Here is a 14028-nt window from a genome sequence, read left to right on the forward strand (position 1 = left end):
TCTGTAATACTCATCGACTGTGTCTCTCACCAACACGCAGTGATTCAATTTATTTTATTTTAATAGCAGTTCATAGTTCATAGAAAATATAGTTTATTTAAAAACTAAAAAAATACACAATAAATCCCAAATACTCACCAAGGCCAACACTGCTGTTCTCTAGCAGATAGCTGAGGTGCTCAAACATGGCCCTCTGGTTCTGACGGCTGATTCGACAGAAATAACAGAGGAAGCGACAACAGTTGGCCACCATTTTGGGAAATGTGATTTCCTACAAGAAAAATGATTTTGTTGTTTAAAGGTGTAACAAAGTCTATCTGTCTGTCTTTCTTCTTACATGCAATCTGTCTGTATTTTATACCTTTGAATGTCCTCCACCAAGGACATTAACCATGACGTCCATGACAGTTTCATGCATCCCCAGGGCCCTCATTAGGTTAGGATGTTGGTAGAACACCTTGTTGTTCATAATGTTTCTGCAGAACAACCAGTTTAAAGTTTCGGTCTTGAAAGCTAGAGCACAGCTGTTAAAATATTTTCTCTGAAGTACAAATTGTTATATGCAAATTTAATTTAAATTTATTCTGAGACACAATGTCCTCTTACTAAAATAAAACAAACCAAAAATTGTAGTTTCAGTAGTCAGCTAGTATCCTCACCCAAGACCTCTGATCATCAGTTTCTCCTCTTCTTTTCCCATACGGACACTCAATAGAGCCCTGATCTGACCTAGAGCAGCCAGCAAATTGATGGTGTCCTCAATTGATACTGAGTTTATAGTGTACGTCTTAGGAAGAGCCCGCATCTACCCAAGAAAGGTCAAGAAATCTCAATTATGACAAAATAAAAAGAAGTAATGATTCATTTGATGAGAGAATTATCTAAAGCTCATCACAGAAGTTCCGTAACGTATCACAATTAAGAGGTAAGGAAGGAAAAAAAAGACAACTAAGCATCTGTTTGTATTGTTTTATGTTGTTCAGAATTTATTAACATCTGAATTAGCAATTAAGCAATGTTGGAGTCTGTTCTTGTTATTGTGATTTGAGAGTATAAAAATCAACTAAAACTACTTCCAATAACCTGTTTGCATAAATGTACATCCTTAAGCTAATATTTTATTGTAGCATATTTAGATCCTTCCGATGTTCTGTACCTTCTTCTGTTTCCTTTAATAGAAAGTTCCCTCTGATTCTTTCAAAGTTATGTGCTGCCCATGGCTACTGCTGTATGATGGGACTAAGAACTTTATTTGATTAAGTAATGGAAGATGTGTACTGAAATGTGTACTTTAACTGTCATTGGTTACATTAACACAGCCATACTGTATTGCGTTAAAAGATATAGTGCACGTTTGTGAACCCTTATTCTTTTGTTTTTAATGTTTTTATAATTTATTCATTTAGATTTATACGCCAAAAAGATTTGTTTGGTTTTCAATTTAATCATTCTGGTCTTATGTCACATAAAAGTTGGAAAAAGTTTAAAGGGTTTTTCCAGGTGTCATTTCAAAATGACAAAAACCTGGTATTTTAACAGCGATGTCTCGACTTTTTATACCCACCGTGTGTTGTTTTGCACACAGGTTTGTCATTCCAGGGTGAAAAAATATTCTCTTGGAAAAATTTCCAATTTTAATTACTTAATTTTTAAAAATAAAATTCTACCCCTTCACTGATAAAATATGCATCATTTGTGGAGACTGACCACTTCTCTGATGCCATCATACTGGTGATGCAGCAGGATAAACATAGCTCTAACAAGCTCTGGATCCTCAATAACTGATTCTTGAGCCCAGCGGACAACAGTATCTGAAATGAGTTGCTGTAATGTACCTGGGGGATAGACAGAGATGGAAATGGCTATAAAGACAATTTTGTATGTACACACACACAAATGCATATACATATACACCAATCAGTAATAAGATTACAACCACTGACAGGTGGGGTGAATAGCATCTTAGATACAGTATATGAGGCAACACATTTAGTGTAAGTGTAAAGATTTGAGCAAGACCAAGACCATCTTCAAACTGTAGCTCTTGTGAAATGGTCTTCATTGATCAAAAGTGGTCCAAGGAAGGAACAGTGGTGACCTGGCAACAGGTTCCATAAGTCAAGACTCATTACACATGAGGAGCAAAGGCTGGCCCAGTTGATCTAATCCAACAACAACTGGACCAGAGAGCAATGGCTGAACATGGTGTGGTTCTAAACCCATGTGGTTTAAGGGAGTATGGGTGGGAAATCGCTAGGGCAACATGGTGATCTGGTGGAGTGTGATGTTTTGGATAAGGTTCTACTTGGAAACCAGTTCCTGCCACATTGACACTTGTCAAGGTGACCTTTGCATGCTTTCATGAAAATAATGTTTTCCAAAAGCTATGGAATATTATTCAGCAGAAACAAACTCATAAGTCAGAAATGATCTGCCGCTAACACCTCGTTGCCAAAGACCATGGCCCACCTTCAGGGATCTGGTGAAGTCAGTGCCAAAAATGCATCTGTGCTGTTTTTTCAGCAAAGAATGGGATTAAGACAATATTAGGCAGCTGTATATAATGTTATTCCTGATTGGTGTACATGTCATTACAGTAAGAAAGTTTCAGAACCTCTTACTTTTTGTTTTTTTCATATTTTTCTTATGCTGATATGAAAACAATAAAAATATGCTCTCAACAACTCACACAGAGAGACAGACAGTCGAGCAGGCAGGCAGGCAGACAGACAGACAGACAGACATGCAGGCAGGCAGACAGACACACACACACACACGAACACACTCACACACAAGCACACACGAAAACACTCACACACAAGCACACACACACACACACACACACACACACACACAACAGCATGGATATAGAACAGTGGTTGTAGAAAACTCACTGGCTTTTCTGTCCTTTTTCTGCTTTGGCCGGTTTTCAATCTTATTCTTCACATAAGCCACTTTCTCTACCAATGACATGAGTCGGCCTCGGATAGTGAAATCACTGTCACAGTCTGTCCCTCTACCTTCATCTAACTCTACACCTGATAGAATAGAAAAATAAGTCCAAAGTGCATACCATGCATCGGTGCTTTATCTCAGTTATAAATTACCACAATGTCTCATCAGGTCCACATGAAAATCCAGCAGCTGTTCTTGGAGGGAATCAGGACAGGGGCACCCACAAATGTCATCCTTGAAGTTCAGAAGCATATTAATCTGCACAAACAAATGGTGTGTTATTACGTACTATAAGTCTGGCAATTAGGGCCAATACAGTGTTCTCAGTGTTTATGAATTTGTTTGTGGTTGCAAGATTTTAATGGAATATAAAGTATATCCTTAAATTTAACTTTATTCTTACTGCTTTCTTATTACTGGTTTTGGATTATGGCTTGAAATTAGGGCATGCCAGTCCTGAAGAGAAGAGTGGTGGAAGTACTGCAGTACTCTAGAGATAAATGAGGTGTTCATCAAAGGGCTTTACTACAAATGTGATTGCTAACTGATTTTTGCTCTGAATAAACTGTGCAGAGAGATAAACAAGTCAGTTAAAAAATTAAAAAGGTGAACCTTGAGTGCCACCATTAACAGTCTCTGAGGCCTTGAGGTTCTCTGGGAGGCTGTTCCAAAGTCAGGGGCCATAATAACTAAATACCACCCCCCCTTGCGTTTTAGAACACACTTGTGGTATCACTAAAAGGCCAGCACCCTAGAACCTGAGGGTCCATGAGGGTTGATAAGATAAAAGTAAACCGGATAAGTAGGAAGGCACAAGTCATTTAAAAAGTAGTGGAAGAATTAAAATCAATCTTAAAGCACAAAGGGAGGCAATGTAGTTTTTAAAACTCGTGTAGTGACTTAAAGATTTAAAAAGTTGTTTTTGGGAAGACTGGAGAGTTGGACATGCTGACCGGAGAAACAGGTGGACTCTGGCTATATTGTTAAGATGGTAAAAACCTTATGTTATGTTCTTGTCAGTATACAGTACTTTATTTATCTAGAGATAAATAATGTTCTATCTTATATTATTAATATATTTCTTAGCCTTCAAAAAGTGACTTTATTTTAGTACATTCATTAGAATCAGTAGAGTGTTATGTTTGATGTCACAACTCAATTTGTTTATGTTGTTTAGTTACAATTATAAAACCCCAAATGATGTTGCACTTTAATAGTCATTTGCATGAATTAAGAAATCATTTATCTACAATTATCTACATTACTGCATTTGGCGGACTATTCGGTGTTGTTCCCACCTGTTCCTGTGGAGGAGAGCGGAACTCTTTGGTTTTCTTGGCAGTGAGGGCTGCTGACATGTTGAGGGCCAGCATGACCTCATTGTAGCGCAGTCGCTGGTTATCTTGGAGGCGAGCCACAAAGCCATCAGAGAAGGCAACCAATGCTTCAATGCGATGGCGCACTTGACAGTCACACAGGTGCTGCAGTATATGGCATATCTGTAACATTGTAAAATATATTATTGATTGATGATTGATGTTATTTTTTTTACTTTGAGTTGACTGCAAATTAGGAAGAAAGAGTCAGTATGATTTAAGAAAAAGTATGCTTTAAGGACATTCTGAATGTTTCTGTGAAGAAGTGTTCTAATGCTTGTAAATAAAATCATTGCATATTAATTCTAAAGGGGCTAATGATATTTACATTAATTGTTGGAACATGAAAATACATTCTTTAAATATTTTTAAAGTGCTAACAGTACAACAATAGTCTCATTTTGGCAGATCTTAAAATTCTTGTGATTTGTGTTGTAAAAAGTAAACATCACAAAGGCCTGAATAAGATGCAATTGTCAGAAACAGAGATTTATTTATCATCTAAACAGAGATATTGATAACCAGTTTTCTCTGTGTTCCTGTAAAGACAGTATCCTTAATATGATCATAATCAGGATATCATTCATAATCAGAATCCTAAAGTAAACAGACCTGGGGCTTTTCCAGTAAGATGGAACTAAGGAAACTGAGAACATCTGAATTGTATTTGGGATTAATCAGATTCAGTTAAATGATGGCAGGTGTGTGTTCTAACTGCTATTTAACACGAGTTTGAAAGTGACTGGCCGAGGTACCCTTGAGATAGGTACCAAACCCACAAATGCTTACATAGGGACCTGTGATGAACAGGAGTACTGAACTCATCCGGGAGTGGGCCCTGACTTCACCCATATATGCACCCGCCCTGTGACTCCAAAAGGGGTAAAGCGGTCAAGAAGTCAAAGACTTTGTTCGAGTCTTTCACGAATGTCATTTTGTATTGCACTTCTCAGCCATTTAAGAGGGTGTGCAAATCTATGCAACCAAACCATTTTATTGGTCTTTTCCCCCTAAATGATCTCATGTTGTAGGTCACATTAAAGGTTATAAAAAGATTTATCTTAATGTCTCATTTATTTAAATCACAAAAACCTGGCATTTTAACAGGTATGTATGGTCCTTTTATATTCACTGTCCCTGAAATGCCCAATTGTTAAAATATAAAATATCATGTACAAACAATCTACAAAGAGTAAAAAGAAAAAAAAAAGCATTTGCATTACCTGGAGTTTTACAGGTTCTGGTAGCTTCATCTGTAACAGTCCTTGTTTGGGCACACTTCTCCCTGAATTATTGTCTCTTCCTTCATTTTTGATGTCCTTCATCCGATCTGCTTCATTGTGGCCTTTTTCTTCATCCCCATTTTCACAGAATACAGATGGCTCTATCAGTATAAGGATGTTCTTCAGATCTCTATTCTCGAAAACTCCCATGATCAGCATGGTGTGTAACAGCTTGATAAGAGGGACAAAGAGTAACTCAGTGCTGCCGCCTACAGGATCCCGTACATGCATGTTTCCTTCCTGTACAGCTTCAGTTAACATCTCAATGGTTTTGGTTTTCAGAATATCTAAGGGGAATTCAGGGCTATATTGGAAACTCTCTTCCAACCCTGGCTTGTCCTTGCTGTGACCACAAAGCCATTGCCCACAGATAAAACTAGGCGAAGAGAAGTGCATTCTGGGTCTCAATGACGTGCTGAGTCCAATGCCAGGCAGGCCGTGTTTCTTTGTTTCATCTGGAAACATAGTTATGCTCATGGTTTCCTCTGTCATGGGCACAATATACTCATTGTTCATCATTAGGCGAGCTGTGGTATAGCTGTTCAGGTGTATGTCAATGAGCAAGTCGTAGTAGCCTGTCCGAAGCAAACCTTCAAGACAAAAATTAGGACACATATATGATCAATTTTTTTTATAGAAATGGATCATATTGTGTGACTATCAAACACAATTACAATGCGTGAAAATATATTGTAAAAAACCAAATATATTTTAAAAACCAAATAAATCCAAAGGGTTCTACGCGTGCAGTTAAAAAATTACACACACATGGCCCGTGAGAGAGCTTGAGCTAATATACATAGTAAGTGCACTGTGTAGAATAAGGCTCAGTGGTACCTGGCATATGCTTGTTCTCTATGGCATAGAGAAGCTGTGACTCATCTATGTGGGAACAGAGGGCATGAGCAACCCGGTTATTTCCCAGAGCACAGAGTGATGAGTACAGTTTCAGTGTGTGGTAATAAAACTTTAAAAGATCACTCTGCTCTGAGAGCTCCAGTATGTCCACCGACCTTGACAGCATACAGAAAGATAAACATAGTGTATGAAACCAGACAGCAGGGGGTATAACAGGCACAAATGTGTTAATGTATATAATTATAATCCCACTCATTGAAATACCAATAACTGTGCAACAATATTATTATTATATATTAGGGTATATTAATATCACCATACGCCTGTGCAATTAAACACTGCTACTGAGGCTGTGCAAAAATAATGTTTCTTTATATTTTACTGTTTATTGTGGATTTTATTGTTTATATTTGTCTCTATTATTTAGTTATCTTTCTAAAAATCTTACAGCATATTCTATAGAAAATATCTGAGTCTGACTGGGTCATAATTAGTAGTAGTAGTTATAGAAGTCATGTTAGTCTTAGCTACCTGTTTTCCTCAGGTATGTGCAAGGACATGAATTGTAACGGTTCATTACACTTCACCAGCCAGCCGTGTCTTTCACTCACTCTGTACACGGTCACCTAATTAATAAAATATAAATAAAAGGCATTTTGTTAACATATTAGAAACAATGATTGCTGACATTTTTGAATGTTTCACTGTTTTAATTTGTTGTTCTTGGGCCACACCAGTTGACATTTCACACAAGAACAATCGATAAAGAATTTAACAAATGAGGTTGCAGCCATGAACAGCAGTGATGAACAAGTTAAATGTAATTAAACTTCTGCAGCAATTTAGTTTCTTTGTGTAAATGTACATGCACTTATTGTTAAATGATCTTGGATATGCAGGTGTTTAGCCAAAGTTGTTCTTAGCCACCAGCTTGCCAATCACATATGTTTTTTACAGCTGTTCCTGGACTTGAATATAATTGCATCTATACTTATATTATACCTTGGGAAAGCAGTTAGGTACACGACTCCATATAGCAGAGGTCAGGCACTGGACATGAAGCCGTGGGGGACACTGAGCAACTGTGTTCTTCCTCTCACTCTTAAACAGACCAGCTGACAGAGGCATTGCATTCTGAAAACATTTCCAAAAACAAGACAAGACCTTAAAAAAAGTGTATTCAATAAGGTACATTAAAATATATATAATGAATAATGTTTTCGTATAATGCCGCCATTTTGTATTGGTTGGTCATCAAACTTTAATATATTCGGCATCATAAGTGTGTAATTAAGTGCTCTCATCAGGTCCAGTTCATCTCTATTTAACCTCCTGGTCGTACAAATTAAGAGTCTCTATCTGACTTCTTTGGCACTTAGAAGAGATAATATTAATGTAGATACAAGGCCACGTAACCCACAAAACACTTTGACGTCATATTATTGATGACATTAACCCTAACCCTGCCGGGGTACAGGACTGGGTGGTAGCATTAATCTACCATCATGATCTAGGGCAGTGGGCCTTGAGATCATTGTAAAATCATTGTAAAATTGTCAAATGTCAGACTGAATCCTATTGATCTCTTTTTTGTGTGTTATGGCAAGGCTTGACACTGAATTTACTGTGTTTATAATTCACATCATGATGACAGCAGAAACAGTGATACAGCTATATTAACTGATACTAGTTAGGCATTTGTGTGTCCCCACCTTAACATGGCCCAATTCAAACTGGAAAACATTGGGGCTTGTGGCCCTGGCAAAAACAGCAGGGAACAACTTAGTATTGGGTTCCACCTGTGGACAGAAAGAAACGTTTTTATCTCTTCAGAAACATCACAGTCAATCGGTTATTCTGCTACTCTCGGAAGACTAGCTTCACCACTTATTCCAGACATGGCTGTCGAGCAAGAAAAGGCATAGCGCATTGGCATGACGGGACCACAGACAGAAGGAGGGGAATTATGTATTCACATCCACAACGGCTAGATTACCAACAATGACACTGTAACCATTGGCGGTTCCCTGGCATGGAATACGTGAGTTTGAAATACAGGCTCAACAACTTTCCTCTTGCGCATCTGTATGACACCATTAATAACAGGCCACATATCCTTAGGTTGCACACACCATATCTACAGACTCTAGGCTATAGCAGCTCCTAGAAGGCAAAATGGGAATAAGTGATGGTGTGAAAAAAATGTTTTAAATGTGTAATAAAAATAATAGAATCAAGTCTACAAATATACATATTTACCTGGCTTTATAATTTGAAGCTTAAGAGAATTACCTTTAATAATTATTGACAGGGAATGAGCCATATACATTTGTAAATGTATATAGAGAATTACCATATTCAGAGTTGAATGGCCGATGACAGAAGGCAAAATGCCAGTGGTTACCTACAGCGACACACTGAAAACATTTGATACTGCAGCAGATGCAGATGCAGTTTAGCCAAACATTAGCATAACTGGCCATTTGATTTGTTTCGGTTGATTAGAGATATTTTTATGCATTTCTAGATTTTTTAAGCGTTTTTTAGCAGTTTCTAACTCGAAAATCTCTCCTTGGGACTTTACCTAAAGTGCAGATAAGTTTATAAAAATATACTGTAAGTGATCACCTTACCCATTTAGCGTGAATGCAGCTTAATGCTAATACATCTTTTGTTCTTTAACATTAAGCCCAATAGTAAGTAAACATCTGATATATATATATTATATATATATAATATTTTGAAACATGGTTCCAAAAATCAATATACAGATTAAGGAGTTGGTTGGGTAGGATAAAATGTTAATGAAGATGGAACAATGTTTGTTAAAACATTAAATGAATACCTGGTAGTGAGTACTAAGTTCTTTGCCATTGGCTGTAAAGGTCAGCAGTCCATTAGTTGTATCAATTAGACAGCCTATTTCCAAGCCATTGTTGTTCCTCCCCTCATTAGGACTGCAGCTCTCTCCAGCCCACACCATGTAACAGTTGCTACACTTTATACTGGGGAAAAGATAAATGAACCCAAAATCACAACCTGAAACCTTCATCATATACATACAATTATAGAAACACACCTCTTGTGAACTTTCCCCTTTTCATCTCCAAGGGTAACAGTGACAGTTCGAACATTGTTCAAATCAAAATCTGGGTTGTACTGATGAAAGTCAGGTGTTACCCAGCCCACCCAAACATTGTTTGGCTCCTGTCCAGGGAAGACTCGCACTGAATAGAAATACTGCACAGAAAACAACAGGTTACTAACAACAGTTGATACTTGTCAACTGAAGTTGAAAAATGTAAAATATCTTACTGTAGAGTAATGTGCAAAGCAGTCATATTCCTCCCTTTCTTTAGTCAACATCTCGTCCGACACAGAAGATGGTGAGCAGCTGTTTTCTGGCCTGTTTCTCTTTAGTAATAACCTAGAAGATCAGATGGAAAATAATGAGCAAAAGCCTAAACCAGAAGAAGAAAGTGGGATAGGCAGATCAAAACACAACACAGCAGATTTTACTGAAAAATTGAGACCATTACTAAGCATCAGATATATTATTTGCCTTATTTTCTGTGTAAGTTTAACGCTGAAAACAGAAATACTATAACATTAAGAATATAATTCCTAAATGGTATTATTCAGTTTTTTGTGAATTTTATTCTCAAGGTCTGTTTGGCCACATCAATATTTTATTTCAAATCCACTGAGGTGTAAGGATGAAACAAAGACGGACTGTTTCAGTGATTAGATAAAGAAAGAGCTGACTGTACACAGTTGAACGGGGATGTAGAAATGTATGGTTTACCTCTGCTTTGACTTGGGGGGCTTCTCCTGGTTATAGTCTTTGTGGTTGTTGAATTCGCTCAAGATCTCAAAGTCAGACACTGTTTCAAAGTCATCTAAATCCTGCAGAATATTGAACAATCAACTCATACCTATGATCAGAGCCCTTATTCCACACTGACTGGGCCTAACATTATGACCACTTACAGGTGAACTGAAAAACACTAATTTTCTCATCTAATCAAGGCAACTGAAATATATTTAGGAACCAATATGCCAGCAGTCTGGGATATATGTGGACAAAAATTAACATATTGTCCCCAAAGTCAATGTGTTTAAAACAGGATAAAACAGACAGCCTAAGGATTATTGATGAACATGAGGAGAAAAACGATCGCCAAGATGGTCCAATAATTTGTTGCTTATACGGCTGTATAGCCACAGACCAGTCAGGTTGCCTAGCTTGAAACCTGGATCAAGAAGCAATGGAATAAGCCTGGTTGCTGGGTCTGATCAATCACATTGTCTTTTACATTTTTTACATCACATGGATGGCCCAGTCTTTGTGCTTGATGTACCCTGGTAATAGATAGCATCAGGATGAGATGTGGCAAAATGCAAGCAAGCAAAGGCATTCCGATGCTTTGGGCAAGGAAAACCTTGGGTCCTATCCATGTAGATGGTACTCATACCACCTTCCTAAACATAGTCCCCAGACCATGTACATCCTTTCATGCAAATTATATATCATAAAAGGGACAGCTGTGGGCTCCTTCAGCAGGATAATGTGTCATGCGCTGAAGCAAAATTGGTTCAGGAATGGTTTGACATTGGTCTCCAAATTACCCAGACCTGAATCTCACATTGTATCAGACAGATGCTCACGTTTTGCTTGATAAGTGTATGAGCAGTAAATTATAATGAAGTTATATTTCAGTTAGGTATACATTAAAACCAGTGCTTTAAGTGAAACAAAAATAAGTGCCGGTATTCCCCTTATTCAACTGTAAGCAGGTAAATTAGGCAATGGGTGGTCAGTACCAACGTACAACTGAGTGATATGTTTAAAAACTAGAAACTGGTGCTGGTTTTTAAAAAGAAATATGTTTGGAAATTTCCATACAATTTAAGTCTGTTCACTTGGATACCGGCCCTAAGGAGGTCTTCAAGGGGACAGTCCTCAGTGACATACAGAATGATGTCCAAGGGAACTAATGGGCACCTACCATTCAGATGGAGACCAAACGTGCAGAAAATTGGAGAAGCAAGCTATGCAGGTGACAAGTAAATAATTCAAATGACATACTCGTGTGTTTGTTTCATAGTTGTATCCTGACCTACTGACCTCTGACCCCGCTGACCCACTCAACTCTACCGGCAGTTTATTATAATTAATATAATTAATGTATTTCTATGATCTCTGCCTATTCTCTCCTCTGCCTGTCCTCCCCCTTCTCCTCTCTCTCTACCCAGCCGGCCATCAGCAGGAGGGTATCCCTACATGAGCCTGGTCCTGCTCAAGGTTTCGTCCTGTTAAAGGGGAGTTTTTCCTTGCCACTGTTGCTTGTTGGGGGTCAGACCCTGGGATTCTGTAAAGCTCCTAGAAACAATTTTGATTGTAACAAACGCTATATAAATAAAGATTGATTGATTGATTGATTGATTGATTGATTTCTATCGTCATGGTAAGCAACCTCCATCTCTGCTGCTTTTATGTGCAACTTAAAATCTCTGTGTTCTTTAAACCTTTTATGCACAGACAGAAGTTGTTTTGCCTTCTCAGCTCCAAATGTAGAGATTAAACATCAGTCCCTGATGTTTTTGGGTAGCTGATGGTTTAACTTTGCTACAAAGCTTGGACATGAGCGCTTTGTCCTTACATATAAGCCACTCATTGTGTTATGAAAATTACCTAATTTTGTCCTTTGACCAGCAGTCTGGCCATTCTAGTCCTGTAGAGTTATTGTTGACATCACTGGCAACAGGTGAATCAGAAGTTACCTTTGTGATAGCAGAAATGCTACTACTAGCTGATTGCACTTCACTTGTAAAATTAGCATTAACATCAGTCTGTCCTCTTCTGTCAACTTCAGTGTCACCGGTCCGGGTTTTCTTGTCGCCCTTTTGGAGCCAGGGCAACATTTGTAACTAGGTTCACTAACCATCTGACTCAAATCAAGCAGTAAATCAACCTGGTTTTGACTCGCGTTGACATTCTCATTCAACATCTGCAAGATGTCTTCTTGTTTATGGATTTTCTGGCACATTCAACTCCCGAGACCACCTTAGAAGTGAACGTCGTGTGAGGGACATGTGTGTGCCGCGTACTAGTGTACACTGGGCAATTTAGTATAGCCATAGATGCATGCCTGCCAGAATTGTAAAGAGAGAAGTGGAACAGGACAAGTGTACAATGGGTTCATGAGAAGTCCCAGTACGATGTCAAAATTCCCGGAGCACCAGAGGCAGAAATTGAGATGACAGCACTCCAGTATAGTCCGTACCAGCCCACTTAAAGCACTGATTACTTAAAATTCAATTTGATTTAATGTTACCAACCACAAGTCTTTATTAAAAGGTGGAAGGTGGTATTAAAGGAATACAGTACTAAAAAAGACAGAAAAACTAATTGAATTAAAGCCTCAGAATCCAGGTTTCATTTAAAACCATTGGGTTTCATACTATTTGAATTGTTCCAATGCTGCTTTGGTTTCTGTGTTCTCGAAATTAGTCTGTTTTAGCAGGGGTATTTTTTTATATACCGGTAATCATTTCTAGTGAAGAGCATTCTGTTGAGGCGTGACATCTAACTTGCACTAACGTTTGTCTCCTCTTTAGTCTCATCTCCGCCTTACTGGTTCTCTCTATCCCATTTGTATAAACACTTCATTTTGTTCACATGTACTTCATTTGTGTCGTTTCCTGCCACAAAATAATAATAATACATTTATGTATAGGAGCTCCCTCTCTCTCTCTTTCTTTTTCCTTCTCTCAATATTTCAGTTTTTCTAAATGCTACTTGTCTTCTCCCCTTTGCCCTATCTCCTCTTCTCAAAGCAATATTGATCATTTTTGTAAAGCAAATAAATGTAGTAAGCATCTTTCTACCAATTTATGCGCTGAAACAGAAAGTATATCCTAAGAAAAAAAGATGAATCTGTTTAATGTGTTCATACATCAAATATCATATTCGTACTAATACCTTCTTTGATGAGAAGAGAGTCTCATTAGATCGAGATCTGAAGAAGGATTCAGAACACTCTATAGGCATGCTTAGTCTGTAGAAGGTGGTGCCAATATCACTGTTCTGGGAGCCAAAAGAACACTGGGTGACTCTGAGGCATGGACAGCTCTCTGTTGTTCCATCTACTCTAGTCACCTAAAGCAATAAAAAAATAAGAAATGTAAAATTTATTTAGGTTAGAATTTTATGCCATTACCAAAAGTAGGATGTAGTCCTGACTGTACCTGAATGTGCTGATGATTTGTAGGAATAGGTACAAACTGAGGCAGCCTTTTGCTGATCCACATTGTCACATCACGGTTCATGTTGACAGCAAATGGTTCATAGCCCTCCTGAAGGCCACAGATGGTGAAATACTTTAGCGTGCTAACATTTTTTCCAAGGTTTAACCTTGCCACCTGGCAAACACCCACACTGCAGACTGGAATGAAACCTAAAAAAAACAGTGATAGGACAAACAGTAAAACATGGGCAGGAGTACCAGGAAAATTAACTGATGCTTTAAGTTAACGAAAAATGTTCCTCCTAT

At 38.0% G+C, this 14028-nt stretch overlaps 1 protein-coding gene across 3 annotated transcripts in view; it reads right to left on the bottom strand.

Moving 5' to 3' along the window:
* ryr2a (ryanodine receptor 2a (cardiac)) overlaps positions 1-14028 on the bottom strand; it is a 94942-nt gene that overhangs the window by 51426 nt on the left and 29488 nt on the right. For 2 of the 3 annotated variants that reach the window (XM_029842004.1, XM_029842011.1), the window contains exons 29-46: positions 13724-13932; positions 13458-13634; positions 10278-10378; positions 9788-9899; positions 9552-9712; positions 9318-9477; positions 8185-8271; positions 7475-7606; positions 7004-7098; positions 6452-6627; positions 5555-6204; positions 4254-4454; positions 3108-3213; positions 2895-3038; positions 1708-1835; positions 660-805; positions 362-476; positions 139-271 (exon numbers count right to left, since the gene is read on the bottom strand). In XM_029842004.1, the coding sequence (XP_029697864.1) occupies positions 139-271; positions 362-476; positions 660-805; positions 1708-1835; positions 2895-3038; positions 3108-3213; positions 4254-4454; positions 5555-6204; positions 6452-6627; positions 7004-7098; positions 7475-7606; positions 8185-8271; positions 9318-9477; positions 9552-9712; positions 9788-9899; positions 10278-10378; positions 13458-13634; positions 13724-13932 (3033 nt within the window). The remainder of the gene's footprint in view (positions 1-138; positions 272-361; positions 477-659; positions 806-1707; positions 1836-2894; positions 3039-3107; positions 3214-4253; positions 4455-5554; positions 6205-6451; positions 6628-7003; positions 7099-7474; positions 7607-8184; positions 8272-9317; positions 9478-9551; positions 9713-9787; positions 9900-10277; positions 10379-13457; positions 13635-13723; positions 13933-14028) is intronic. The other variant, XM_029842005.1, reaches the window with a different exon arrangement.

This window comes from Takifugu rubripes, chromosome 1 (assembly GCF_901000725.2).
Source record: "Takifugu rubripes chromosome 1, fTakRub1.2, whole genome shotgun sequence".
Lineage (NCBI taxonomy): Eukaryota > Metazoa > Chordata > Actinopteri > Tetraodontiformes > Tetraodontidae > Takifugu > Takifugu rubripes.